At 43.4% G+C, this 27,610-nt stretch overlaps 1 protein-coding gene across 1 annotated transcript; it reads right to left on the minus strand.

The window, feature by feature from the left end:
- Positions 1–2,335: 2,335 nt before the first annotated feature.
- SLC22A3 (solute carrier family 22 member 3) lies at positions 2,336–27,478 on the minus strand. Its single transcript, XM_010220589.2, has 11 exons — positions 27,057–27,478; positions 16,799–16,902; positions 15,663–15,817; positions 12,643–12,808; positions 12,001–12,118; positions 8,432–8,529; positions 8,080–8,294; positions 4,679–4,787; positions 4,310–4,422; positions 3,272–3,371; positions 2,336–2,570 (listed from the first exon to the last, which is right to left on the minus strand). The coding sequence occupies exons 1-11, from the start codon at positions 27,468–27,470 to the stop codon at positions 2,513–2,515; spliced, it is 1,650 nt and encodes a 549-aa protein (XP_010218891.2). The 5' UTR covers positions 27,471–27,478; the 3' UTR covers positions 2,336–2,512.
- Between the last annotated feature and the right edge of the window lie 132 nt (positions 27,479–27,610).

Consider the following 27,610-nt stretch of genomic DNA (forward strand, 5'->3'; position numbering starts at 1 on the left):
AAAATGGTACCCTGACAACAGAAACTCTATGTTGCAGCTTTGTCTTTTGACTTTGAAAGCTGTTCATGTGTAAACTCTTGCTCCCTCATGTATGTTATGCATCTGCTTCCACCTCCTCATTTGTCCTCTTCCCCACAACAGGGTAACTCCCTCCTCACCAAACCCTGGGTCATGCTAACTGGTTACTACCCAATTCACTGCCAGCGAGGCAACCAAAATCCATCTATTCGTGAGGTAAGAGTTAGCACAGCTGCACATACAAATTCACCTGAAGTTACACCTAATTAAAGCACTGTGATGTTAAAAGTCAGAACATATCCAAATGCTTTCTCCTGATATCCTTTACATAACACATTTTCAAAATAAAAATACATTTAAATTTCTGACAATTTTCCTAGTCATTTTACATACTAAAATACATTGCTTATGTAAAATACTTATTCTCTGTACAGCACACAATACTATTCCAAAGAAATCACAGTCAGAAGGTCAAAAGCAAGCCTCACATTTCTGGCTTCTCAAGCACAATTCAGTCACCAGCAAACACAAACAGCTGGCAAACAGTATTGACATTGCTTTGTCAGGCCAGAGCCTTCAATGATTTTCATAGCCCTTCTAAGATTGCTTCATTTTCAAAATGAAAGCTCACAAGGAGAAGCGTGAAAAGGAACTGAGAGCCTCTCTGAAGGCTGTACCTGCCCCACAAGGTCAAGCTCCCACCCGTCTGGCTGGGTTTGCTCAGGCCAGTGCAAGGCTCATGCAACACCACGACTCCCGCTTCAGAGCTGGCTTTCCACAAGCTTGCCCAGAAGGCACTCACTGCAGTGGGCTGCAGAAGACCAAGTTGTTTTCTTCATCCAGTGGTAGCTCCATATTCAGATCATATTCTAGATATCGCCAATTAGCCAGACATATTTTGAGATGCTCATTTAGTTTCCTTTCCTGCAGTATTCAGTGACTTTTGCTAATATCCTCCCCCATCCTAACTACCCTATTTTAAGCATCCTATCCTCTGAGTAAATTAAAAACAGTCTTGAAAGACAGCTCTGTATTTCCAGCTGTTCAAAGTATGAAAGCATTACATGGCAAGCAAAGGTCCTATTTTCCTCTAAGTGGGCTGATGGTATGCGAGAAAGCAGGGAGGGCTGGGAGCTGTTGCGGGGCATAGCACACTCCTCACCACGCTACGCTGGACACTGTAGGAAATCCCCTTGTGCAGGAAACTGCACTTTTCAGGTGGTTCGACTGGATGGTGGTCATTCAGCTGCACAGATCACAATGTAGTATGATTCATTTGTGGTATGAATTTCAAAACTCAGTCCTATAGCAGATTTGTTATTTTCTGCACTTACAAATCCCTTTACAACAACTCAATGACCTGTCAATGACCTTTTTTCTTTTCTTTCTCTTTTTTTCTTTTCTTTTTTTTCTTTTGATTATCCAATGGCACAGGACAGCATCTGAATACCACATCTTCTTGGTCCCCTCATTTCACAGAGTGGATTTTCTTTCTGTGGCTAGGATCCAGCTCTTGGTGAAGAAATTAGTATAGCTGAAAGGGAAGCCTGTGTGGTGCTGCTCTCCGATCGCAGAGGCACAGATCCAAACACTTCTGCTGCCATTCAGCCGTCAAACAACTGGGTCCATGCATAAGTAAAGCTCTCAGCTCTGCTCTTCCTTCCAAGAAAACTTAACCAGTCATAAGAACAGAAATAAGATCAGGGAGAAGAGATAATCTGGGGAGTGACTCTGGTAGAGGAACTAGTTTATAAGGATGAACAGAGAGAATATTTTAGAGGGGAAAAATTAGCATGTCTCTCTTGATGGTTAGAAAAGGGCATCCAACAGGGAAGAGCAGAGAAAAGCTCCTCCCCTTTGAAAGACCCATGGACCCCAGTTTGAGGAGAGCAGTTTGGGAACATACGCAAATCCCAGAAAGGAGGGGAGGGATTAATGCGAATGGAGAATTCTGATGGGAGCGTATCTCAGGGCACTGAGAATTCCCATCCTTCCCAACCAGAGAAATACCACCTCAGTATCTCTGTGATCAGCATCCTTCTTCCTGATCCATCAGTTCTTCTGTTTGTCCAGGTTTTTTAAGGGCAAAAGAAAAGGGCTCAAATACTTATCCACTCCCTTCCAAATCATTAAAATCTTAAACAATCAACACCCTTTCTAACTCTCCTGACCAGAGGTAGATTCTAAAATTATATACTAATAAACAAAGAAGTTGAAAATATAATAAATAATTGATCACTGAGTTGGAAAGTGCATCTTCTTAAAGCTCCTACCAAGAACCACAGAGCATTCCCTTCCTGCAAACATCATACTCAGAAAAAAAATGTATTTATTTCATATTTATAGAAAAATACACCATTTATTTTGAATGCTCTTTTGCTCAGAAGAACATGGATCTGCACTCTGCAGTGAACTTTAAAGTCGTAGTCTGTGGTAAAAAAAAAAAATCCCAGTATGGGAACAAGGTTCATTGCTCAGTGCTGTCCTTCAAAGATCAAATATAAGAGTTGGTGTCCCGATGTTTCCTTTTCTTGCTGCATTTACTGTAATGACTGAAGAAAAATGAGGGGAGAGGGGAAAGAAGGAAGAAAAGAGAAAAGAGAGTTGTAATTCAAGCTACAGTACTGAGCTTTTTTACTTTCTCTATAGATAATTTCCTCTTTCGCTTGTTTGTGCGCTGAAATGGGCAAAAGTTTCTGGCATAAGAACCAAAACCACTGTTTGAAACAGTAACGGAGGGCATTAATCCTCAGGGAAATTACTGCCATGCAGGCCAAAGCGTCCCATTCCTGCCTGCACCACAATGAAGAGCCTGTCTTGTCATGCTCTAGGAATGGGAAGTGCTTGTAGCTGATAAATTCATCTTGTGAGTGACTTTGCAATGTGTGGAGATGCTCCCACTATCAAGAGCATTTCCTCAGAGAGTTTTTCACCGAGGCAGTGGATAGCTGTCTTGATCAGAGAGCTGCAGACCATATTTGCAGTCTCTTCTACAGTATCACTTTCTGCTCCCAGACGTGCACAAGCTCTTTATGAAAAAAATACAAATTCTATTTCCATGCAAAAATGACAGTCTTTGTGGTATTGAAAAATCCACATTCCTATCAAGGAAAATGTCACCTGTGCACAACATTAGGCTGGCTAGGGAATTTACTTTCACACTCTAAGACCATCAGTCTCTTTTTGATTTATAATTTATAAAAGCTGCCAAGGTTCATTGAGAACACTCTGCGTAAGGAAGTACATATCATACCTTGAAAGCTGTTCAACATCATCCACTGTCTCTGGTAAGGAGATTCCCTTTGTCTCTGGTAAAAGCAGTACTAGGAGCCCACAGACAACTGCAAGAAAGCCTACAGTAGATGTTAAAGAAAAGAAAAAGCAGTAAGAAATTCACTATGTTCCTTATTTCAGGATTTATCCACTGAAAAAAAATCTTGTTTGGATTAAGGCTAAAATGAGTACTCCTACTTTTATAGAACATTTTTGTCCTGAAGTCTGAATTGCCCTTAGATCTTAGAGGTCAAAAACCTCACTCAGGTGTATATGGGTAAGTGCACACAAACTGCACTGGAACTGGAATGACAGTTTCACCTAGGACAGATGTGCCTCCATTCAAGGGGCTGCATTGAGATTTTCCTGAAATATTGTATTAACTTATTACATGTTCAAAATAAAACTTCATCTTTGGGAAGTAAGGAGTAGTAGGACTTGAGCAAAAAGTAAAATGTCCTCTGATTGTGTTGCACCTGGGGTTTTGTTTGTTTGTGCCTGGAGTTTTGTTTGTTTACTTAGCAATAAAATCATTCCACAGGGATCCTCCCTAACTTAGTGTCTATTTACTCAAGATGGCTGGATGTCCTTTAGCAGCAGCAGAATTTTGGAATTAGATAATATGAACACAGTACTTCTATACACGTCTATTCATGGTGTAATTATGATTTTTTAAAAATGTCTTCTCTTTTCATTTGTGTTTTCAAGCTTCAAACTTTTCAAGTATTGGTGGCCTTTATCCACAAGTGTCCCCTCTTATAGTATCTTATCACTTTGGCTTTTTTTCCTGTCATATATATTCCTGAAAGCCTGGTTTAATTGCAGGCAGACTTGGACAGATGTGGCATACATGACCCATATGCCACTTCAATGTCTTACACCAGGTATGAAGATTGGGAAAGGATGGGGAGGGTTGTGAGGGGGAGATGAAGCCACATACTAAACTTCCTCCATAAAAGAAAATCTCTGTTAGGAGAAGGTTCTGTTAACAAACAATACAACTTAAATCATTTCTTACTAAAAATAATTAGAGGTAGCTCCAACCAAATGGTTGCTAATCGGAAGAGCAGGAACGGGGCTATGATTCCCCCTAGGTCGCACAGACTTGAGCACAGGGAAACACCAAAGTTCCTGCAAAAGACAAATAGTGCCATTTATTTCAGAAACACTGACTAACAGACAAAACAGCTCCAGCTCCACATCAGCTCCAAAGTTATCTCATCAGTATGTGCCATTCATAATGAACTGTGGCTGTTTGGTTAGGAAACACTGGGGAAAATAGTTTTACTGAAAAGCAGTGGAATAGGCAGGAAAACAAAGGAAAAAGTTAAAAGGATTCCCAGGAGCTTCAGCCGATAGATTTCCCCTGAGACCCAACTTGACTTACCTCAGCGTCGTAGGGTACAATTCAATGTTCACAAGATACACGATTTCAAAAGCCATGGTGATGGCCAGTCTTCCCAGTGTGGCTACTGTGGTTTTGAACCATGGGAGATCTGTTCATTCAAAAAGAAACCCTGGTGAAGTGTGATTTCCTGTACTAGCCACACGCTTCAGACCTGGTTCTCACTTACATGGACTTCATACTGATAGCTCCACAGGCTGCAGCAGAGTTTTTCTAATACATAGGCACAAGGAAATAACTCTTCCTGGTTATTCATGAAGTGCCAGAACACAGTAAAACATAAATGATGATAAGAAAATTAGAAAAAGATGCTGCTATATTTGAAAAGGAAAGAGATACTAAAGTAACAGTGTGAGCACCAGACGCCCATTGCTTTGGCTCAGCTAAACTGTTGCTTCAGCACCAGTGGACTCCAGAGATTTTCCAGAGGTGTTTGATCTCCTAGGATTTATGGAGCAATCTCTGGCTATAATGGTTGATTCTAGGTTCATTAAATTTAAAACTAGGGAGCAGAACTGCTTTTCATTCTTCTTCACAAGCAGAAGAATTACTGCCACAAGAAATCACTGACAGCAGGAGCTCACTAACTCAGAAGAGACTGGAGAGCTAAGCACACGGCTAATGACTAACAAAAGGTCTCTCCAAGCCCTTCGCTTAAACTGGTCTGTAGCTTTTTAGCAGCAATCCCTCAATGTGTTTAGGGGAAAAGGTGGGAGAAGGAATGAGCGCCCAGTGTCTCCACCAGCCTATGTGAATGATTATATAGCCTCCTTGTCTTTTGACAGTGGTTACAGAGCTAGATGGACTAGATGGACTTCAGGTTTCACTCAGCCACACAATTTCTATTTATCTGCTTCTATGAGAGTATGTTCCAGGTCAGCAAAAGCTCTATCACAGAAATTCTGCATTGGTCAATTCAGATTGAAGAGCTACTGCTCTAGATAATTGTCTATACTAGAATCTATTGTTTTGGAGAAGCAAAAATGATGTCCAACTCATTGATTCAAAACAGTGTCAGGGCATAATGCCATGAGTGGGAGAATGAATGCCATATGTTTCCCTGGCCATGTCCAAATTGTTCCCCAGAAAGGAGGATCTATTTATACAGGGATATTGCACACTCCAAGAAATGCAGTTGAGTTATGTCCAAAGCATCTGACTACAAAGAAGCCACTTTTAAAGATATATCCGCAGCTACAGGAAACTCCTTAGACCAGGCCACCTGCACTGTGTAATTTTTTAGCCACTGTGCATTAGACATGTTCCTAATGATGTTGCTTTTGGCTGTCCTCCCCTTCCCTCTCCGATCCTGACGTCATACCTGACACAGCGTGTCTGAGGGCTGTGTCTCTCTCGACAGTGGTAAATAAGGTGCAAGGTCATATCTGCCCTGTGAGGCAGAACTATTCCGTGTCTCTGAGGTCAACCCTTCAGCAGTCTATAGACCTCTCTGGAGAGCTCGTGGCCTCTGCAGAAGAGGCGCAAGGAAAATAGGAAGTACTTCGGTGCTCTTGGGAGAAGATGGTCTCCCATGAAGTCTAACAAGGAAGATTTTTCAAGGTGGTCAAGAGTTGTCTAGCAAGGCAGACTGGGAGTTTAGCAAAACCGCAAGGCTGAACACGGTGTGAAGGGAGGGCATGGTTTGCCATCAGCAAGCAGAGGTCTCTGGCAGTGATTGTGTTTTTACTTAAACAGGAAGAACAAAAAAGCATTTCAGTTTGCTCTGAAACAAGAATAGGGGATGCTTGGGGTAGTTTTCCCTTCCAAAACAATCAAACAAATAACTCAGCAAATATTATCCCGTGTTGTGAGACATTGCCCTTACCCTGAAAAGGTGTTTTTCAAACACTTATAAAAAAACTCAAAGACTAGAAAGAACAAAATACATCCAGCTTGTCACCATGGTACCCCTTCAGTCAATAAGGTCCTGAGGTGAGGGTGACGTACTCCTACCTCTGCCAGGAGGACCAGAGCAGTGTGAGCACTGCAATGTTATTGAGCTCTGGCAAGCTGCTGTTCTTCCCATCTGTATAAACAAGCATTTCTTGACAGGAAAGAATCTGGGCCCAGGTGTCCCATATGCAAGTATCCTAAGCCCCAGGCTGTCCTCTTTTCAGCCTGATTAATATTACTAGGACCAGGCTCCCATCAGCACTGCGCTGTCACTACTGGGGGCACACGGATAGTAGCACCCAGCTGGCCATAGGTGACCCCTTTGGTCTCTCCCTCATGCCATACCAGCACCGCAGGATGCTCCTGCTCTAAAATGTAGCTTCTTCAGGCAAACAGCCTGAAGGACTAATTCCCCAGGGTCATTCTTTGTGCTCACAGTCAACAGTCCTCAGTCCTCTTTGTCCCAGTGCATCCTTTGTATTGCTTTCACTGTTTGAAAATGATGCTGGCAAAGTCAACAGATGGCAAGGGAGAAATCTTGGGTGCCTAACTGGACCATCTGTGCCAGAAATGCTCTATTTCTAGAGAGAAACGACCCTAGGGCCTCACCAAGTGGGGAGGTACCACCAGCAGCACTGTGCTGCTGATACCTCCTCACGGTGCACTGCGGCTCTTTGGTGATGCCCAAAGACCAGAGGCCTAGGAGGTCACAAGGAGAATATTTCAGGACAGCAGGACAAATCTCTGTGATGTTCAGCTGTCAAACACATGACTACGACATACCAGGACAAAGTCACCAGCACCAGGACCAGACCTTGGACCTCCCCATCTCATTTCTCTGCCACATCGTTTCTGCTTCTGTTGAAGCAAAGGAGCTTTCTGAAGCCAGATAACAATGATTTAATTTAAAGCTACACTTTCGTTTTATCTCCCAAATTCCTGGGAGTGTGAAGGCACACCATACTGTGGTTGTGGACTTGGAGGAAATGGGGAGTCAAACTGAAAAGTGGGCAGAGCACGTTACTGCTGCTGAAAGAGCCTGATAATGCCAGGAGAGCCATGAATCTGGATGAAGGTCTTTAGAGGTTAGGCTGTGTATTTTTCCACACACTGATTTACCTGGAGATGAGAAGACCACCATTCTGTCACACCTAAATCATGGATTTCTTATATCATTAATATCTTCCAAGTAGGGGATATGTTTTTCTCTTATATTTGTGTCCCCTTCCCTCCTTCCCCTGCTTCTGCTTTCAAAAACAGGGGAGAATATCTCCCTCAAAACTACATCCATCAGAAATATAGCCATTATATGTTCCAGGGCAGTCCATGAGCAAATAAGATATATTGTCCCATAACTGTGGTGTTACTTGCATGACAAGACACATTTTACTTTATCTACATCTCTGTGTGGCCTCTTACTCAAGGAGTGCTTCACAGAAGTCATTGACCTAAAGAGCCTAGTGTTGGGAAGTGAACAGAAAGGGAATTACCTTCTGGCAAGAAGGCAGTAATGAGGCATGCGATTCCTGCCACAATATTGCTTATTGCGAAGGGAGGGCGCCGACCAATGCGATCAATTGTCACTAAAATTAGGAGAGCTGCAGGAAGTTCTACGGCTCCTGAGATGAAGAAGTCTAGGTAGAGATTTCCTCCAACGATTCCTAGGCGCATGACAAGCCCTTGGTAGATAATGGCAGTTGTGAACCTAAACATCAAAGGGAAAAACACATTGAGAGGCAAACAAATGACTGTAAGCAGCTGGAAAGAACCCAAAAGTCATACGGGAATTACTCTTCAAAACACTGCACCATTCCAATAAATCACACTGATGTGTGTACTCACCAGGCATACATCAGGATCAGTGTGTTTCTTCTCATCTGGGGAGTTCTAACCAGATCAAGAAATGAGGGATTGCTGACCTCTTCATTACTAACAGTTATCTGAGGAGAAAAGAAAGCAACAGAATCAGCTAGATAGGCACTGGAACACTGTTTCTAAGCAAACACAGTGCTCAGCTATATTGCAGTCAAGTGAGAAAAGGAGTTTATGACCCAGTTTGCTGCTTGGCTTAATGGTATGCAATTATGGGAAATAATAATTAAATACAGCTGATGGAATTTTATACTAATGATAAAATGATAATGATAAATGACTAATGATAGAATGGAAATACTAATGATCCTAAATCCTAAAGCTTCACTTCTGTGTCCTTTTGCAAATAGAAAAATTATTTCTTCATTGCGAATGAAGAGAAGTTGACCAGGAATTTCTTGAAAGATGACAAATGCACTTTGTCCTGGTACAGTCAGTCAGAGCAGAGCTGCCTTTGACCAAAGCCTGGCAAACAGAAGGAGACTTTCACAGGAAAGGCAAAGCAATGGGGATGTGGGAGGCAATGTGAGAGGGGATGAGCAAAAAGCAACGGGCTTGGGAGTGTTTACTGCTGAGACAGCTGGGCAGCAGGGAGAAAAAAAGTGCTAGGAAAAACATATCTATGAATGGGAATGGGACTGGGCTTCATAGAACTCTTTACTAGTGAAAGTAAGATGGACTTAAAACAGAAGCATTATGCTGAAAATGGCTTTTACCCTGAAGCAACAGTGATGGATGAGATTTCCATCTTTCTCAAAGACATTGTAGAAAAGATGCAGTTAAATCCTCTATGCTGTTTTGAGGAGGATTTCATGCAGATTCTTTTGACTCCCACAGAGCTGAGAGTCCTCAGAGGAAGGAGGACTCCTGAGAGGAGGAAATCCTCCTCTGTGACCGCAATATCTGCTGCCCATGGAAGGGACCTCCTACACCTACGTGAGGAGCCCAAAAAATGCTCCTGGACTGAGAGGAGGTGAAGATTTCACAAGGGTGAAAGGAGAGAAGCATGTGGAAACGTGCAGATCAGCAGTGAGACAAGGGATAGAGCCAAAGGCACTGCCATAGGGTCTCCTCAGCTTCAGGATATGTCCACCACGTTCATTCTGTACTTGTTTTTCACATCATAAGATAGCACAGATGTTTCGTAGTAATATTGGGCTGGATGTATTTAAGCATGACAGTTTCCATAACTGAGTGTCACAAGACTTTGTAAGTCAGCAGAGAAACTCCACATTTGTTTGAACTTCCTTTCTACTCCCTGTTGCTTTTCTTCTGTAACCAGAGACAGAAGTTTTCCTCAAAATGCTGCCCCATCTGTTGTGTGCTAGAGCAATTTGTGGGGCTGGCTGAGGTTGCTGGATTTTTACACTGCTCTTGAATTCATTCATTATACGGTTATAAAGCTGCCATTATTTTGTTTATAAAAGCAGGCTGCCAGCCACCAGTTGTAAGCTTGTGCTTTAGTTTAAGTTCTCATAAAGCAAAGATAAATTCAGCATTCTTCCTAATATTATACTTTTATGTTTAAATAAAGTCATAATAATGTATGAAGAAACAAAATTACTGTGGAAAGTCAACTCTTTGTGGGAAAAAATATCCTCTTTTTGTTACTTGAAGTTAAAGAGAGCTTTGTTATTCAGTATCACTATCAATAGAGTCAGAAATTCAATCAAGAATCTATGTTACCAAAGATATATTAACTGCAAAATTTACTTACTCTGGATAAATCCTTTTTTACTAACTTCCCTGATTTTTTTTTATCCCCACCAAACTATGCCTCACTTTTTTTCTGCAATATTTTTTAAAGATTTCTCATAGCACAGAGAATTTTGCACATGCCTAATTTCCCAGGGAAGTATATCCATGAATGTAATATACATGTATATAAGTTCATATATATACTATGAGTATATATGTATGAAGAGAGGTTTTATTTTGCTTCATGATCCTTTCTAGTAGTTCTTACTCTGCTGGCCACAGTCCATTCCCCTTTTGGACAGAACCTAAGAATGAAAAAAATGCTTGAGAAATACATGCCAGAATAATTACGAGTAACTGGGAAAAAAAATAGAGAGTATTACAATTTACAATGCATTTAATGGGTCTGGACAGAGCTGGACTGTACCCCATGTCATAAAGCAAAAGAAGCAAAAGCTTATCTGCTTTCATAAAAAGTCATCTGTGGTAACTGTGTGCCAATAAAAATGTAAAACTGTTACGTACAGAGCTACATAAGGGACTTGACAGGTACGTTTGAAAGCCCTAGCCAATTGCACTGATGTACGGTCTCTTGCTTTCCCTCCCTCTCTACACGTGCACCAATTTGTTTGTAATTCTGGAGATAGTTATGTAAAAACGAATTCTGACGTCAGTTAATGTGAGAAATGCACTTGATCCCCTACTAACATTTCTTGGAGATGTTCTCTCTGCTCTGGGCAGAGCACCAAAGATGACAGGCTTTGTATACTGAAAACATCCCAGGAATAGCTCCAGCATGGATCTGGATGCATGGAGGTTAATCAGCTGCAGCTGTGAATGGCTTACGGTTAAGAGCAGGGACATTTCTGAAAAAAATAAATGTGACCTAAAAGAAAAGAATTAGGGAAAAACACAAGTGTCCCCTCGAACATGAGGCTTTACAAATGCAGATGTTTAGTGAAGAAATCAAAATGCGAAGGGAGAACTGCAGCAACATAGTGATTCCCTTACATGTCCCAAGCCACATGGAGCACCAGCTAAAGCTGCACAGTGCAGAGGACTCCCACTAGTGAACATGTCCCAGGCAAGAAGCATGAACAGGTTTATCCTGTCCTCCTCTTCAGTCTGTCTTTTCATCGAGTTTCTCTCTCAATGTTTTCCCACTCACATCTGCTCTTATCATTTGACCAGTGACCAAACAGAGTGTAAAGGCAGGCAGTGCTACCAGACACAGAGTAAGACCACGTTAAATACTATAATTACATGACAGTGTTGTTTGAAATGCTCTGTCCTTTCAGTGCTGCCAAGACCACTTGGCAAAAGGCTGCAGTTCTAACATACATTCTTCTATTTTGTAAATGGTGATCTCAGACAGTGAGACACCTGCTTTGAATTTTGGGGCATAATTATCCCCATATTAGGGTGGCAGAAAATTTATATTTAAATTCAGATTTTCCACTAGGTCTTTGTTTTGGGATGTAGAAGAAGTTCTAATAAGAGCTGCAGGAAGCGGGTCCTCCTGCCTCCACATGCCCTGTCCATTCTAACTGCAGCTGCTGACCCTCACACTAGTCAGATTCCTGTGTCTTTAAAGAATGCACTGCAAGAAAAACTTGATTTTTTAAATCTGCTTTTCAGCTTTTTTTTAAATCTGTTTTTCAGCCCACACCTTTCCAGTCAGTCCATTCACTTGTAGTCATTTGCAATTACAAAGTTGCTAAGGAGCAAACAATTCGCCCTTCAATAGCGTTACCTGCCAGGCAAAGAGAATGCACAGAACTGAATGTTCAAAAGTTTAAGAGAGTTCAAAAGAAAAAAATAGCTTAGACCAATGACAGTACCTCTGAGTAATGTGGTGAGAGATATTTCCCATTGTGTTTTGCAATGTCACGCATGATTTTTAACGCCTTCTCTCCCTTTTTGCGTGTCAGGAGCCAGCGTGGAGATTCAGGAACTGCCCTGGAAGAGCACAGAACACATTAATAGGGGATTGGTCCTTTAATATAATCAGTTCATCACAGTCCCTTGCATTTTGCCTGTTTTTATACCCAGGGCACCATTTGGAGGAGATATAGAAACTCTTTTGTGGACTGCCTTTTCTAGTCACTCTCTATTAGGACTTGTGGGGCAACCCCGCACAGAAAAACCCTGATGTAGAAAAACTTTGGAAAAAATCACAAAGATCAACACTCTGCTCTAGACTGACCAGGAGCACAGTAGGGCTGGTAAAATGTGAACCCTGGATGTTGTGAAGGGCAGGTGCTCAGTGGAAAAATAGAAGTAACGTGTGTCTGTGATTCACTTAAAACAGTCACAAATGGCAAAATCAACAAGATCATAAGGTCTTGCTGCTAAGATAAGAACATCTTCTTGCTAATCTTCATTATTTTCAACAGGAGATACTTGGGTCCACAGCTGGGGTCTCAAAGCACTACAATAGCCCTGTCAGTAAATAATAATAAGAGCAATGACTGCAATGTTACCAGTAGTAGAGCATGAAAAGGAAGTTGGGCAGAGAAATGGCCAGCTGGATACCCTGCCAGTTGGGAATCCAGTATGCAATTCCAGGGAGAAGCATAACTCCCAGTGTGAAGAATATCTGTATCACGATCCCAATGATCCGCTGGTCAGACCCAACAATCTCTGTCACTGAAGAGACAGAAAGCCAGAATAAACAATACAGAAATAAAACTTACTGAAATGAGAAATACTAGCTATAGTCACAAGTCCGTCTAGCCCATTGTCCCGCTTGCAGCAGCAGGAGCATTTCATCAGGGCAAGCAAGGGTGGTACTTCCCCATTTACTCACCTCTTTACACAGATACTTCCTGAACTAGAGTGTTGCTAAATTGTTATCACTCTCCCTTGCACAGTTTGGGACTATGCTTCAGACCAGAGAATCACCCAGGGCAGGGCTGCTCCCAACAGGGAATTTGGACAAGGCTTCTGTAGGAAAGAGTGTTTAACCATAACCATGCTGGTTTCCTTGAGGGCCAAGGAATGGTTCCCAACCTGTTTTGTTTACTAGTGAAAACACAGCCATTTTTAATCCCTTGTTGTGTTTTTTAAATTTGTGAATGCGTCTAATTTCTTCTGGAACTCATGTAAATCCATATTCCAAGCAATATCCCATGGCCACGAGATCCATAGTTGAAGTACATGAAGAAGTGCCTCCTTTGGTTTGTCTCAAACCTGTCACTGCTATCACTGCTACCTAACCTAGCAATGTCAAATCACTGTCAAGTAAATGGTTTAACCTTGGCTTCTGATACACAGAAACCATTTTAATTTTTTTTTTAATAGAGGAAACACAGTTTCACCAGCAACAGCGGTTTGCCTCAGTTGACAGTGCTACTGTTTTCATTGATTGCTCATCACGTCTGCACTGCACCTGGTGACCTTATTGCCTAACGGCAGCTGCCTCAATGTTGGCCTGGGAAGATCTGGGCTGAACGTAAATGCCAGAGGGTTTCTGGGGGTGACAGATCGTGTTGAAGTCCATACTGATAGCTGGGGAGGTGTATTAGTAGACATCCTTCTGTGCAGCCAAAGCAGTGATCAGTATGTTCCTCTTAAAAGATGTTTGGATACCCAGTGTTCAAGGACACAGGAGTAGGTCTTTGAAATAATTCAGACACAAGACTTAGAAGATTGTGACCACAAAGCAGGACTGTGTGCAGAGCTGTGTGGCCTTGCCCTCTCCAAGATTTTAGATATCTTGCTTAGGGCTGCAGAATCACGCTTTTCCTCGGGCCTTATCTCAATCTTTTCCTAAAGTTAGGTAATCTGCATACTACAAAAATGAAGGAAGAAGTCTTCCTTTCTTTCAAAATTCAGCTATTTTAAGGAAGCAATTGGTCTGTCATAAAATAGTCTGGTAATTATGGCACTTGCCATAATGGTGTTAGGATAAGATCTGGTCATTACAGTATTCCTAAATTTCATTGTAACTGCTTGTGTCTGTTTTCAGTAGCGCTCTCACTCACCTACTTTATCCAGCAATCTAAAAGCATTACAGCTCTCACAGACTACAGGGATGAGCCAGGTTTCTTCACTAAATAATGTTATCATTGTATTTTGGATTGTTACAGATTATTGAAGGACTGATCTTCTTTTTAAGTAAATCTAATAGGTCTTCTTTAGGAAGATGTCCTCCTTAACATCATGCCACTTCATGTTCCAGAAACCAATTGGAAAGTTTCCCTTTCTGAACCTGGCAGTCATTCAAGATATCATAGCAAAATACTTTTCTCCTGAAAAGTCAGCTTGTTAGAAAGGGTTTGCTATCACTGGGCTGTGACTAAATCACCTACCAAAGAGTCTGGAACTCTGCTGATTTGACACTATATAAAAAAACACCCTTTCTCTTTTCAGAAAACAGTAATCCCAGTATGGATCCTGGTGTGCAATATGTCCAGTCTGCCATTAAGCAAAGCCTCCCTGCTAAAGATTGAAGCACAATCATCCAAGCATCTGTTCTCATGCAGAAATGCAGTTTACTCCTGTGAGGACCTGTGGAAGTTGTTCAGATTCTGCCAAAATAAACAATGTCCCTTTTAGGATATCCTGTTTGATTCTTGGCTTGCTCAGTAGATTTTGGCCTATGTGGTAATCTCTATATAATAAGGAAATCTTTATATACACACATGCTGCTCCTTCACCTAGTGAATTACTTGTAATTTTTTTATGTCAGTGCCCCTCCCTCCCCATCCAAGTCTATAGATTAGACAGCCATAATAGACTTAATTCAGCATCAACAGAAAATGTCGCATTTTTACTGCACTCACAGAATCACACAGACTCCCAGAATGGCTGAGGTTGGAAGGGGCCTCTAGAGATCATCTAGTCCAACCCCCCTGCTCCAGCAGGGACACCTAGAGCATGGGGCACAGGGTGGCATCCAGGCGGGTTTGAGGATCTCCAGAGAAGGAGACTCCACAGCCTCTCTGGGCAGCCTGTTCCAGGGCTCTGTCACCCTCACAGGAAAGTTGTTCTTCTGCCTATGGCCAGCTACGCACCGCAAAGGGAGGAATCAGGGGAGAATTTAAATTAGCTCTGAAAGACAGTTCATTCTTTTTAATCCTTCCTCAGTCCTCACTCTTCTCCATGGGATACAAAAAAGCAGGCAGGCCTATACACTGCTGGCCACTTCCATTTTGTAGCAGTAGTGGAAAGTTTGCATTTGCTGCCATGCTGAAAGACCACTTCATCACTAGTAAATTAGTAAAAAACGCCAAGCCAAAAAGTGTTTCTCCAAACATTTGGCTCCAGCATTAGTCCTGCCCAGGGATCATGTCAAGTGGCAATTTTCATGCACCCACATTGTCTTGAAGAATAAAGGCATTAAATAGGACAGGCTTGGGTTATCCTCTGCCTGCCAATCTCAGAGTCTTACAAGAAAAGAATTATTTAAAAATATTTTCAATAATGGACATAACTAGATATTTTGTTCATCATATCTTACTTTTTCTAACTAGAAAAGAAAGAAAACAACATCTCTCACCGATCACATAGCATGTCATCCAGCTTCCCTTGGCAAACACACCTTGGAGAAAGCGGAAGATTGAAAATACAGCAAAGTTTGGTGCGAATGCAACTATAACACCACATATCCCAACACCAAGGCAGGAAAGAAGATAAATGAGGATTCTGCCGTATCTGTTGAAAAGGGAAAGAAAGTGAAGAAAGTGAAAATTACTAAAGGCCACCCACACACACACCAAAAAAAAAAGACTTTTTCGTGGCATCTCATTTCAATGCTAGATTCAAAAGTGCCTTTTTGAGATCTGCCTTACTCCAAAGGGAGGCTGCCTGAAACTTTGTGAGCCTGAAACTTTCTTTTGCCAAAGAAATCATGCTTTAAGATGTTATTATCACCATTACATATACCCGAGAAAAACAGAACAGGCAAAAGGAACACATTTTATAGACTGAAGTAATATGCTCTACGCACTGAAGCTGTCCGTGCGCACGTTGCCTGCTCTCTGGCAGCGCACAGGTTCCCTGCCGTTAATGATCAACACAAAGAGCAAACCTGGCTCTCTCTGTTATTCTAAGGGCAAGGTGGACCTCACGGGCGTTCCCTGCCCTGGGGCTTGTCCTCAGCTCACGGCTGAGTATCACTCACACTTTTATGACTGGTATTCATCCTACTCTACCAAAATAAAAGACTGACTGGTGCTATGACCTTGGTGGTCAGCACCCGAGCCCAGTGTGTGAGCAGAGAGGGTGACCATACTGAGCTCCTTCCTTCTTTCCCCAAGTGGCTGCTTTCTTCATCAATGGCCCCTATTAAAGATCCTCCGGTAAACACCAATCCATAAAACTCCTCTGAATGCCTCCTTTTAATTCTTTGTCCGTCTGCCTTTCCTAGGTCTAGATGTTCACAGAAAATACTGGACAGCACAAGAAAGGCTCTTTTCACAACTTTTTAAAGTCCAAACAGAATCAGGAAGTATCATTACATGTAGTTTCCAGCCCAAAAGGAAGTAAAGATTACATTAGCTGGGTTTCACCAACAAGGGATGTATATCCTGAGTGAGTTAAACCTTCAAAGTGCTCATGTGTGCTCATTGCAAGTCACACAACAAATGATTAAGTCTCCACAAGAGTTGAAGGACAGTAGTGCTTATACTTTACCTGTCCGCAGCGTATCCTAGAGTGAATGCACCAGCCAGGAACCCCAGATTGAGGATAGCCTGCGTTAGATCTAGCATCCAGGCATTGCCGCACACAAGGTCATACTGTGGGAACAACAAAGAGGTATAAACACCCCCAGACCCTTAAAGCAAACTGTTCTCAAAACTGCAAAGGATGGGGATATGGAAGGGGGAAAAAGGGAAAAGGGAAGGACTGGGGAAACACAGCCCTAGAGAGTTCCAGTGCTCTTCAAGCTATAGCTAAGATTGCAGAAGAGCTTCTCTTTACTGAAGGGAAGCTGTGTTTTGTACATCGGTTGTCCAGATGTGGACAACGAATTGCTGTTTTGTGAACGAGACACAACAGTGTCCAATCTGTTACCAAGGCAAAGCCATGGCTTTGTTTAGTGCAGAATAAAGGCACACAGCTATAGCCAATTAAAACTTCAGCTTATAGATATGTAGAAATGTGGAGGGTTATTTTGATTTGTTTGTTTGTCTCCTGGATAAAAGCAAAAACATATCCCCTTTGAGGAAAAAAAAAAAAAAAGACATCTCAGATCAAATTCCAGCACACTAAATACATATTTTCTTGCAACAGCTTTCCCAGACTTTTCTATTCCTTACACTGCTGTAGCTATAATTGCCTAACAAAATAATACATCAGCGCATGCCAGAAGATTTCATTAACAGGGCTAGAGACTGGAACAGGCAGGATTGGAGGGATAGAGATAGTGAGGAAGAGGGAGGAAGAGAGAGAGACTAAAAAAAAACCAAACCAAAACAGAACAAAAAAAAACCAGAATGAAACTAAAAATAAATTTGTTATCCAGGCAGTATGTTGTTGGAAACTACTTTAGAGGTTCTTTGAGAACAGATTAATACCAACTGCTGCAGGCCTTCCAAAGCTATCATGTTTTAATACGTACCTAGAAAAATTTTAGGAGTAATCTTGATTGGAGAAAGGGAAATTACAGTTAACAACAGTTTCTATCATTTAATCTAAAAACACCTTTTTACTTTCCTCTGTGAACTGTAAGAAATTACTTTGTCAGGGTGCTGGTTCCTGAGGCACACATGTATTTGTCACCAGGGTACTTATCAGTAAAGCTGTCCTGCACTTGGAAGGGGTGGTTTCATGGCTATTTAGAGAGATTAAAAATGCTTCTGCCATTCATATTTCTCCAGATTTTAAAAAATAGTACTGTGAGCCTAAATTTTGTCTTCATCCATTTGTCTGCTTTAATGCCCAGTGAACAGAGGTGTTGACGGAACAGTTGCACCAGGCATCCAGACTTAAGATTTAACTGAGCCTAAATCTGGACCCAAGAATCTAAAGTTACATTCTTAAATTTATATTTACATACCTGAATGTGAAACTTGATAGTTTAATGTTTGAAATTCCACATAGCTGCCATTCATATCCATTTCTTTGAGCTATTCTTTCTGTTTAAAAATGAACTCTCTTCTTTTTCTGATGTCAAATACAGTATTGGAACTATCAGAATCACTTGCAGCAACTACAGCAGGAATCACTGTTGTTACTTGTGCTGGTTTTATTGGAAGGCTGGTATTTGGGTTTGGATTTATTTTCTCTTTTTTTCCTGAAGCCACTGGTCTGGGAATTTTGTGACTGAGAACAGCTCTCACAATCCTGAAGAAAATCTTGCCTAGCAATCCCGTAAGTCCCCAGCATGATGGATGTTCAGCATGATGGTCCCTCACTTTCTTTAAAAATGTCCAAGTTTTGGTGTCATCCCCACTATTCAATGGAGTCTGGCCACCTTGGAGCAGGTGAGGCCATTACATCTAGTCTTTGCTTCTGAAAATCTTGTCTGGCATCTGCAGAAACTCCATCTTCTTCTGCCAGGAACAAAGCCTGTTCCCATTGACATACACAGTGGCAACTGCAATGCTCTCTCAGACCAGCCTGAACAAGGAACAGTACTTTTAGTCTTGCAAAACTGCTTATACCTCTTGCTCTCTGAAACTATGACAGCCCTGTGAAATAGTATCAAAACTTGCAGCTTTCGAAAGCAGAGTTTTTTTCATGAACATGACTACTAAAAGAAAAGTTTTGAAGTCAATGAGGTTATGTGGGACACTGGATCTCAGGGCCCTCAGAGGAGCATCTGAAGCCAACTGCACAGGGAAATACAGCTTGCCAGAGGGTGAAAAGCTAGCTTTGAGAAAATATTGGCTTCATAGGTGCGCTGCTGAAATGCAGCAGAAAAGGAAATAGTTACATGAAGACAGAGGCACAGAGGCAGTGAGGACAAATAGTAAGTGGAGTTTAACACCAGCCCCAGGAGATCTCTCTGCCTTGGCCGGTGCTGCGCTGAGTCAGAGATGTCGCAGGCCGCACGGCCCCAGCCAGGGCCCACACTGAACACACGAGCTGCCCAAGCGAGCTTTGCACAACCGCTTTGCCCGAGCCCGAAACAAAGCACAGCTCTCCCTTCGCCCCTATCCATCCTCTCACATATATCTTTGGGGGCTTTGGGTTAGCTCAGGGCGAGGGGGAGACCCCACACACTACCCAGTGTGTGACAGCTCTGGGCTCTTCCACAAAATGCTCCGCTATTTCACACTGTCTCCCACTCATCGCTTCAGAGCTAGCAGGGCTGCGCTCAAACAGCAAGCCGGCTTTTCTCACTCCCTTTCCCGGGTCTCCTAGGAGGACCCTGCTGACTACCTGCCGTTCTGCACTACAAAAATACCACTGCATTTTCCTACGGGAGACCCAGGATGGGGGCAAACACAGCCTGAGAGCCTCCTTCTGCTGCTGCCCCTACCTCCCCTATAATACATTAATTTAGGTGGAAAGGGATCTCTGGAGACCTCTAGTTTAAAGCCCCTCCCAGAGAAGGACTAGCTGAGGTCCAAATTCACAGCGGGACTGTTTGCCCTGGGCCTGGCCCACTCTCTGTGGACCACCTGGCTTTGACTCTGTCACCAGGTGGGTGCTCCACAACACCCCTGGGCATTGCTGAGTAGCCAGGGTCTCTGACAAGGCTTTTCGCTGCCCTCTTCTCTCACCAGGCCGAGGGTATTTTCCCTGCTCCAGGTATCACCTCTTTTACAAAAACCATTCACAGCTATGGAGTCTGGCAGAGGCCGCCTTCAACCTGCCTGTGTGTTCCTGTGCTGAGCACTACTTCATATGAACCTTTGCACCAGAATAATCTACTCCCAACACACCCTTGTAGGAAAGTCACTGACTCCCCAGTTATCAATACTGTAACTCAGACAAGCAGTGGAGCCCCACTGTGTTTGTGGAAGAGCAGAAGCCATGTCCCAGCCCTGCAAGCTCAGGGGTCCCTGGGGCCTTTGGGGTCTGCACCAGGCCTCAGCTGAGCTGTGCCCTGGAAAGCAGCCAGCCAGCACAGAGCAGCAGCTGCTGGAAATTTAAAACTTCTGATCCTTTTTCAAAGTATATATTTATTTTTTACATAATTTGGTTCCTCTTCACTATAAACAGGCAGTGAATATGCTGTCATGAAGGAGGGCAAGAGAATGTGTGCCAAAAACAAAGAGGAAAAAATATGTTTTCTGGAAAACATTCTGTCATCTTAACATCCACTGCAGAAGATCTAAGCAACAGCTGAAACTACATTGTCATTAATGATATAGTCAAATATCTCAAATGTTCTGGGAAATAGGAAAACACAGATAACTTCTAAGAAACCAAGAGCTTGTTCTGAAGAGCTTAGTTATGCTAACCTTTTCACTCTGATATTAGCCTTGCACTTTGATCCTTTCTATGTATTTAAATGACTTCTGATACAGATAAGCGCTTTTGAACCTTTTCGGTTTGCTTTAAGTAGCATCTAGCATTTAAATGACTACCCTGTTAGCATCTTGCTTTTCATTTACAAGTATAACCTTTAAAAAAGAATGCAACATTTGCAGAATTGCTGACAGCACAGATTTTTTTTTTTTTTTTTTTTTTTTGCGGGGGGAGGAGGGTAGTGCGGATCTTAGTGACCTATCAGATCCACATCACTCATTCAAATATGACCTGGTTTGGTTGTGCCTGAGGATAGTTTTCCCCATCTCTTTAACTTGGAGGAAAAGCATTTGCACTTGTTTTCTGTAGGATTTCAATCTGTTCCAAGTTAGTAATTAGTCCTCCTCTATGATACTCCACCAAAGCACCTCCCAAGCTCTGTTAGCAGCCTCCACAAAAAGGGAAAGGATGTCACCTCATCTCAGCTTCTGAAAAGACCTCCGCATCTGGGCCTCAGCTGAGGTTTGTCCTGCTGACACATAGACTATCCATACACCGGCAGAGGAGGTCCAAACTGTGAGGGACTTGCTGATCAGGAGCACTGCCACTGATGTTTCCAGTAACATCAAACAGAAGGAGAGTTATCCCTGTCAGCAGCAATTTCCCCCAGCAAGTAATAGGAAATCCCATTCCCTGAAAGTGCATGTTCTTCTCATAATGCACCAAAAAAATTCACAACATGTGGTCTTTAAATGTCAGACCACCCTCTTGTCATCCTGCTCCGTTTCCAAAATCAGCAACATTGAGAATCAAAAAATCTAGGGTCCTCTCTGCTTAGACCACCTACCTCTTTTTGTTTTTCTTTTTTTTTTTTTTTCTTTCTAAACTGCTCATTTTGGTAGGTCCATGGGAGAAGAGCTATAGCCACCTCCACTAAAAATAAACTGCACTAGAAATGTGGGACTGATATGTCATTTCTCATCATTATGTAATCCCAGGCAAGCCAGGGTCTATCTCACCTCTGTTACTGCCTCAGCATACATACACTGCTCGCAAAATCTGGGACACATTTTGGAGAAACATATGGGAGACACTGGAGCCAACAGGATTTATCTTTCAGTCCTCCCTGTGCATTTGTGGCTGTGGTTGTCCACAGCATCCTCACTGTGCATGGCTGCACTGGGAACAAAACCCTTCCAATTTCACTTGCATTGCCTGGTTTGATGCAAGTTCAGTCAGGGCAACAGGGCAGAAAGGGAACATCACCATATTCAGTCTGTGTTCCTTCGTAGAGTTGAAACTTAATTACTGAAACATTTGTCATTGTGGGGAAAAGGAAGGGTAAGCCTTAAGTTTTTTACACCTCCATTCCCACCCATTCATTGAACTTTATAGTCCTGTCTATATCTAGTGATAGTTAAAGCCCAGCTAACTGGCTCCTCATTGCAATCAGAGTGTGGTGAGGAAATCCAGACTTGCCAGCTCTAACTAAAGCCATGTTCCCTTTCTCCACTTTGCCGTACTCTCAGTCAGACCCTCTCTACCCAAGTAAGTGCACACCACACACCACTGCAGCTTCTCTGGGCGTTCACTGCTGTGTTCGCCTGCACAGCTTCTGCCCAAAGCAAGACGAAAAGCACCATGTGCCCGAACTATTTTCTCCTTCCATTTAGGGCGATGACTAAAAATAGTTGTGTAGCTCAAACCGATAAACATTTCACATCTGCATTCATTTCTCAGCTTTGGCAATCACCTGCCATCTTAGGCAAAAAACAGGTGCTTCAAACTGAGGACAAAGACAGCAGAAACCAGCTCTTTCAAGATACCCCCCTCCATGATACCCTGAGAAAAGCAAGAACAGGGAAAATCAGTCCCTTTTACCCAAGCAGTGCAGGCAGCCAGAAACGCCTGCTTAGAAGGACTTCTTTGTGATGATTGTCTTCCCATCTGCTAGAAACTTGAGCACTAAAATGTTCAGAATTACAGTAGCTCTGCACAGAGCATGCCCCAAGATACCTTAGCAGGTCTTTACTTTGTCCCCAGGGCACTTTGACATATGGACCTCGGTAATAGCTTTGGTTTAGAAATTGTCATCGTGTTTCTGTCATGTCCTGCACCAGCTCCAAGGCCCCACTGGCACCCTTGGTGCCACCTGAAACACACAGACTCATCAAGCGTTCTAGGGAAGGAAACCTTTTCTATCCTTCTCTTTTCTCACCTCTACCCATGGCCAGAGTATACAGGGGGGTGCAGAAACTCACCATCTCCTAAAGGGGAGAAAAGAGCAGCAGTTGAAAGAGCAGTAGTAAAAATCACAGTCCTAAAGCCCCATCAAGACCAGTTAGCAAAACTCCAGTGAGAGAAACATACTCCCAGTGATAAAACTCAGGCAGGGAGATGCTCCAGATTGTCTCATACAGGGAAAACTTGGCATTTCATAAGAAACTTAGTGATTGCTGCATTCTGCCCTTCTGTCCACCCTTTTCTTTGCCGTTCCCTGCACTGCTTACATGATCATGATGGTGGGAATAAGGCAGGGTGCTCCAAAGCCGATGGCCAACATCAGACACCTCAGTATTGTGAGGGAGAACTGCACTGCTTTCTGTCTTGGAGAAGGAGAGGAAAAGGAGCAGCTGTTTTTTTTTTTTTTTTTTTTTTTTTTTCCAGTCCAAGCTTGACTGCTGAATTCTTGTCTGCTCTACATCACTGTAAAAACTGCAAGAGAAACATCATTGCCTCAGTTCCGGGGCCCTCTGCAAATGTTGACTCGCTGTTATTTTCTGAGACAGCTGTCAAGAAGAGGAACAAGACTTATTGGTAGCAGATGCAATAGGATAATGTGTTCAGATGACTTTGACCACCTCAGACCTCACATTTTGGTAATAAATTGTTTCCAAGTCTTAAAATGACACCATCTATACCGTAAAGACACGTTGCTGACAGGACATACTGGAATCGGACCCTTCTGCTAAACTCCTGCCAATAAAAGCTGCTAATAAGCTCAAAATATGCCAGCTGTGCTGTGACAGCTGATGAATCCATAGACTTTTATCTATCCCTTTCATCCATGACACACTATTCAATCTGACAATGTGATTGTAATTCATTCACATTCCTCTAGCAGTCATCATTGCCAAAAATGTTTGAATAAAATCACTTTGAGAGCTATTAGCAACTGCCCCTTTGCAGAGTGCTAGATTTTCTCCACTGGGACTGAAGCATGCAGTGCCAAAGCCCAGCAGTATTAAAGGTTAAAGACCCAGTCTTCATCACAGGTTCATGAGGAAAATAGGTTTATTGGCTTTCACGTGTGGTGGATATATGTGTGTCTCTACTATAATCCTTAAAATGATTAACAAAAGGTGCAGTATATTCACAAAAAGCTTAGTTTCTACAAGTATTGTGAACCTTACTAATGTTGCGCCAAAGATCACCCAGGAGGAGACGGCAGGAAGCAGGTTTTCGAGGTCATGGTACTTGGGTTCACTTTCTAGATTGGCAGGCACAAAGCAGCCATGCCAGAGCGCTGGGCACCCCTGATTTTCCACCTGCTTCATCTGCAGACCAGAAACGTCACCCTTTCCTGCCCTGTGCATGCTGTGAGAGGTGCTACTCTACTCTTGGCCAGCCTTCCTTCTAGAGAAGCCACCTGCTATATCCAGCATCGCTTCAGATGATGTCAGCTGGCACGAATAAGGAATGAACTTAGCTCAGTAACTATCTCCCCAGCCTCTTTCTCCAAGAAAAATCTGAGAAGCCACTTGACTCCCATCCCACTGATGACGTATGTAGCTCCCTCTTCCAGTTTCAGAGGGAGCTACACAAGACATTAAATTAAACTGACTATTTGCATTGGACTTGTGCCCTTTGCTCAAATTCACCACCTATGATACCATTGCATCAGTGAAGTGACTGCCAAGTCTTACACATAGCAGAGGCCTTTGCTGATATCTTGAAATCTTTAAGTCATCCCAGCTCCTTTTTGTTCAAGGTTAATCCAAGCACCACAGGGTTTGACTGCTCATACAGTTTCAGGGGACAACTTCTTCTCTGTGGAGTGCCTCAGGGATAAGCCTGGTCCAAAGCAGCAGAGCACAGAGACCATTAGATGTGTAGGTGCAGAACTGGAGTCCTACTCTCAGAGCTCATGGGACACCAATATCGATTCAGACAGACACAAAAAAGTGTCAGAAGTTAAACAAAGCACATTTCTTCACATACACATACAAAATGAAGCATTTACAAGTAGACACATGAGACAAGTGTGGTGACCTGTTTTAACTGAGTCAGGATTTGTTAGAACCTCAGGTGAATTAGAAGAGATTAGATTAAATCTGCGATTTAAATCTGGGATTTAAATTGTCTTTACAGGGTTTGCAATGTGTTAATGCATACGGAGCTCCTTTTAATAGTTGATCTTAAAGAAACTGAGCAAAGATGGGCATGCCCAGTGATTCCTTTTCTCATGGGGACCCTTCCCTTCAGGGATGATGTGGGCTATCTGGCAAGCAGGGTGCAAAATGGGAGGATAGAAGGCCACCGGTCACAGCCCAGCACCCTGGCAGGGGGGCAACTCTTGCCCCCACCAGCAAAGGCCCTGCTAGATACAGTGGCGACTCTAAGGATGGGACCTGCTGCTTAGCGCAGAGGAAAGATGCTGCTCCTCAAAGGCCATTACTTTTGGGCTTTGGCAAAGTGCTCCTTTGGGACCACAGATGATTCCCCAAGCATTTCTTGGTCCTTCCTCTCCTTCATGGCCCTGGAGGCTTTTCTCAGGGCATGTGGGGAAGGAGCTGCAGCTTGACAAGGTGTTTCCCAGAAACATTCAACCTTTCATCTCCTTTTATTGCCATAAAGCAAACATTGGTTTCAATTTCTGTGAACTGTACTGTGTGGCTCTGTGCTTCCAGGAAATCATGGTGGCTTCTCTAGATACCCAAGCTGCTGCCATAAATGGACTGTAAGCACAATTTCATGAAATAGCTTGTTGCTAAAAACAACAAATGGAACAAGAAAAGGAATGGAATTTCCTTTTTTTTTTTCCTTTTTAATCTGTGAGGAGAATGGCTGGCACAGATATACCAGGGATGGAAAACTCTGTGAGCGAAATCTTCTGAACTCTCTGCACCAGAACAGCAGTGTAATCTTCCTGCCACTGTCTGTTCCTGTGGCTCCCAGCTGCGGCTCCTGAGCAGCATTCATCTTCCCAGCCCATCCAGCCCCTGCTGCAACAGACAGCCAAGATAGAGACATGTCACTCCCAGGGACCAAAGTTTGACACTGTCTCCCTGTGTATTGCTCACAGCCATCAGATCAGCCTCTGTTGCAGTGATTTTGCACAAAAGCCACTTCCAAAGCTCTGCTCTAGGACCAGTCAGTTTTTGCAAGATAAATAAGTGGTGATAAGTAAATGGTGAAAGCTGCTCAGAATGGGTGCACTGCTCAGGACACAAAGCTTCTGCTCCAAAGCTCCTGAAGCCTGCGAGCAGATCCAGGCTGGATGGGGCAGGAGAGAGATCCGAAAGGTCAGGACAGGCGCTGCTTTCTGTCCGGCATTTGCCCAGGACTTTGCATGCTATGCCTTGGTCTGCGATTCAAAGGGAGGGCACTGCTCCAGCTCAAGCAAGCACCTCAAGCACCTCAAGTCAAATCTTCCCCTTCACAGAGGGAAGCTCACTCTGCAGTGCACCTTGATTATTTGCTACCTCTTCTCTCTAAATGCACTGCATATTTTTCAGCACCGCCTTGATGACAGTTATTGTCAGGATGACCTTAAAATACATTCTTGTAGAGTGCAGACTGTGTGTTGGAGCTAGACCACAGCACATCCACTGCATGATTACAGATTACACAGAGGATCTCCTAGGAAAGCATCTTAAATGGCCTTTAGAAGTCTAATAAAAAGCCACTACATTTACCAGTACTTGTCACTAGCATTAACAGCCAGCCTGCAATTAGTTCTCTAACTATGACATTTCAGGGACAGATGAATGGCAGCTTTGGGCAAAAATGTGTGGGTTTTTTTCTCTACTGCTAAATACGATATCACTGTCATCCCTACTGTTTCCTCTTAAAAGTCAGGATAGCAGTCAAGTCAAATCAGGATGCAGGTCTAAATGGTTTCTACTGGAAATAGTAAGAATATCTAATGTATATACGGCGACCTAGATCATCAAGTGGTGCCGGCCAGTAGCAGATGGGGCAGTCAGCCGATCTACGCCCCCAAAGCTGCTCATCCTGACTGCTCATCAGAAGCAACAATCACAAGGACACAATTCTCTATTTTATTCTGACATTCCTCTAGCAAAAGAGCTATCTCTGCTTCGCATGTTTGGCGGGGAAGAGGTGTTGTAAACGGATGCCTCAGACTGGCTCACCTTTCCTGCAAGTTTGACACTGACACTCACATTCATTTTCACACTTTGCCAGGACGAAGCAATGAATATGGCAAAGAGTTACAAAAGCAGAGCCCCTTCCTCGTGTCCACCGTCGCCGCCGCGCCCCGGGTGGCGGTGGGCACGTTCCTTACCTCGCTGACGATGGACGCGTGGGGCTGCTCGTAGACCCAGTCGCCGCGGCAGGCAGTGTGCGGCAGGCTGCCGGCGCCGCGGGCGCCGTGGCGGGCGAGCGGGTTGGCACAGCTCTCCGAGGTGTCCCACACCGTGTCCAGCCGCTCGCACTCCTGGCTCGACGACTCGTTCGCGAGCCGCAGGGGCAGCAGCGTAAGGTTGCGTTCCTCCTCCAGCGTCCAGCCGCATCTTGCGCTCAGTTCTGCTGCCCCGGGGATCCTGCACCAGTAACTCTGCGGTGCCTGCCCAAGGAAAACCACGCTGGTAAATAGGAAGGAAAAAGTTACACCTGTCTGGCTAAGGAGGAAAAAGACCCTCTTTTGGAATCTTCCAAATTCCCCAGCTTCTTTTAAAACCTCATCGAATGAGGGCATTATGTGAGGTGCTCTGTGTGCACGGAGCACTCCCAGAGGCGGCAGAGTTTGCTTTCACGCTTGGCAGCTGCTGCCAGTGCTTCGTATAGCTGTAAGCGCGCGGGCTGTCCCGCTCGCCTCTCTTCCCCCATGCGCGCGCA

Source organism: Tinamus guttatus, unplaced genomic scaffold (assembly GCF_059628265.1).
Source record: "Tinamus guttatus ecotype Peru unplaced genomic scaffold, ASM5962826v1 Tinamus_guttatus_pri_ptg000473l, whole genome shotgun sequence".
NCBI classification, from domain to species: domain Eukaryota; kingdom Metazoa; phylum Chordata; class Aves; order Tinamiformes; family Tinamidae; genus Tinamus; species Tinamus guttatus.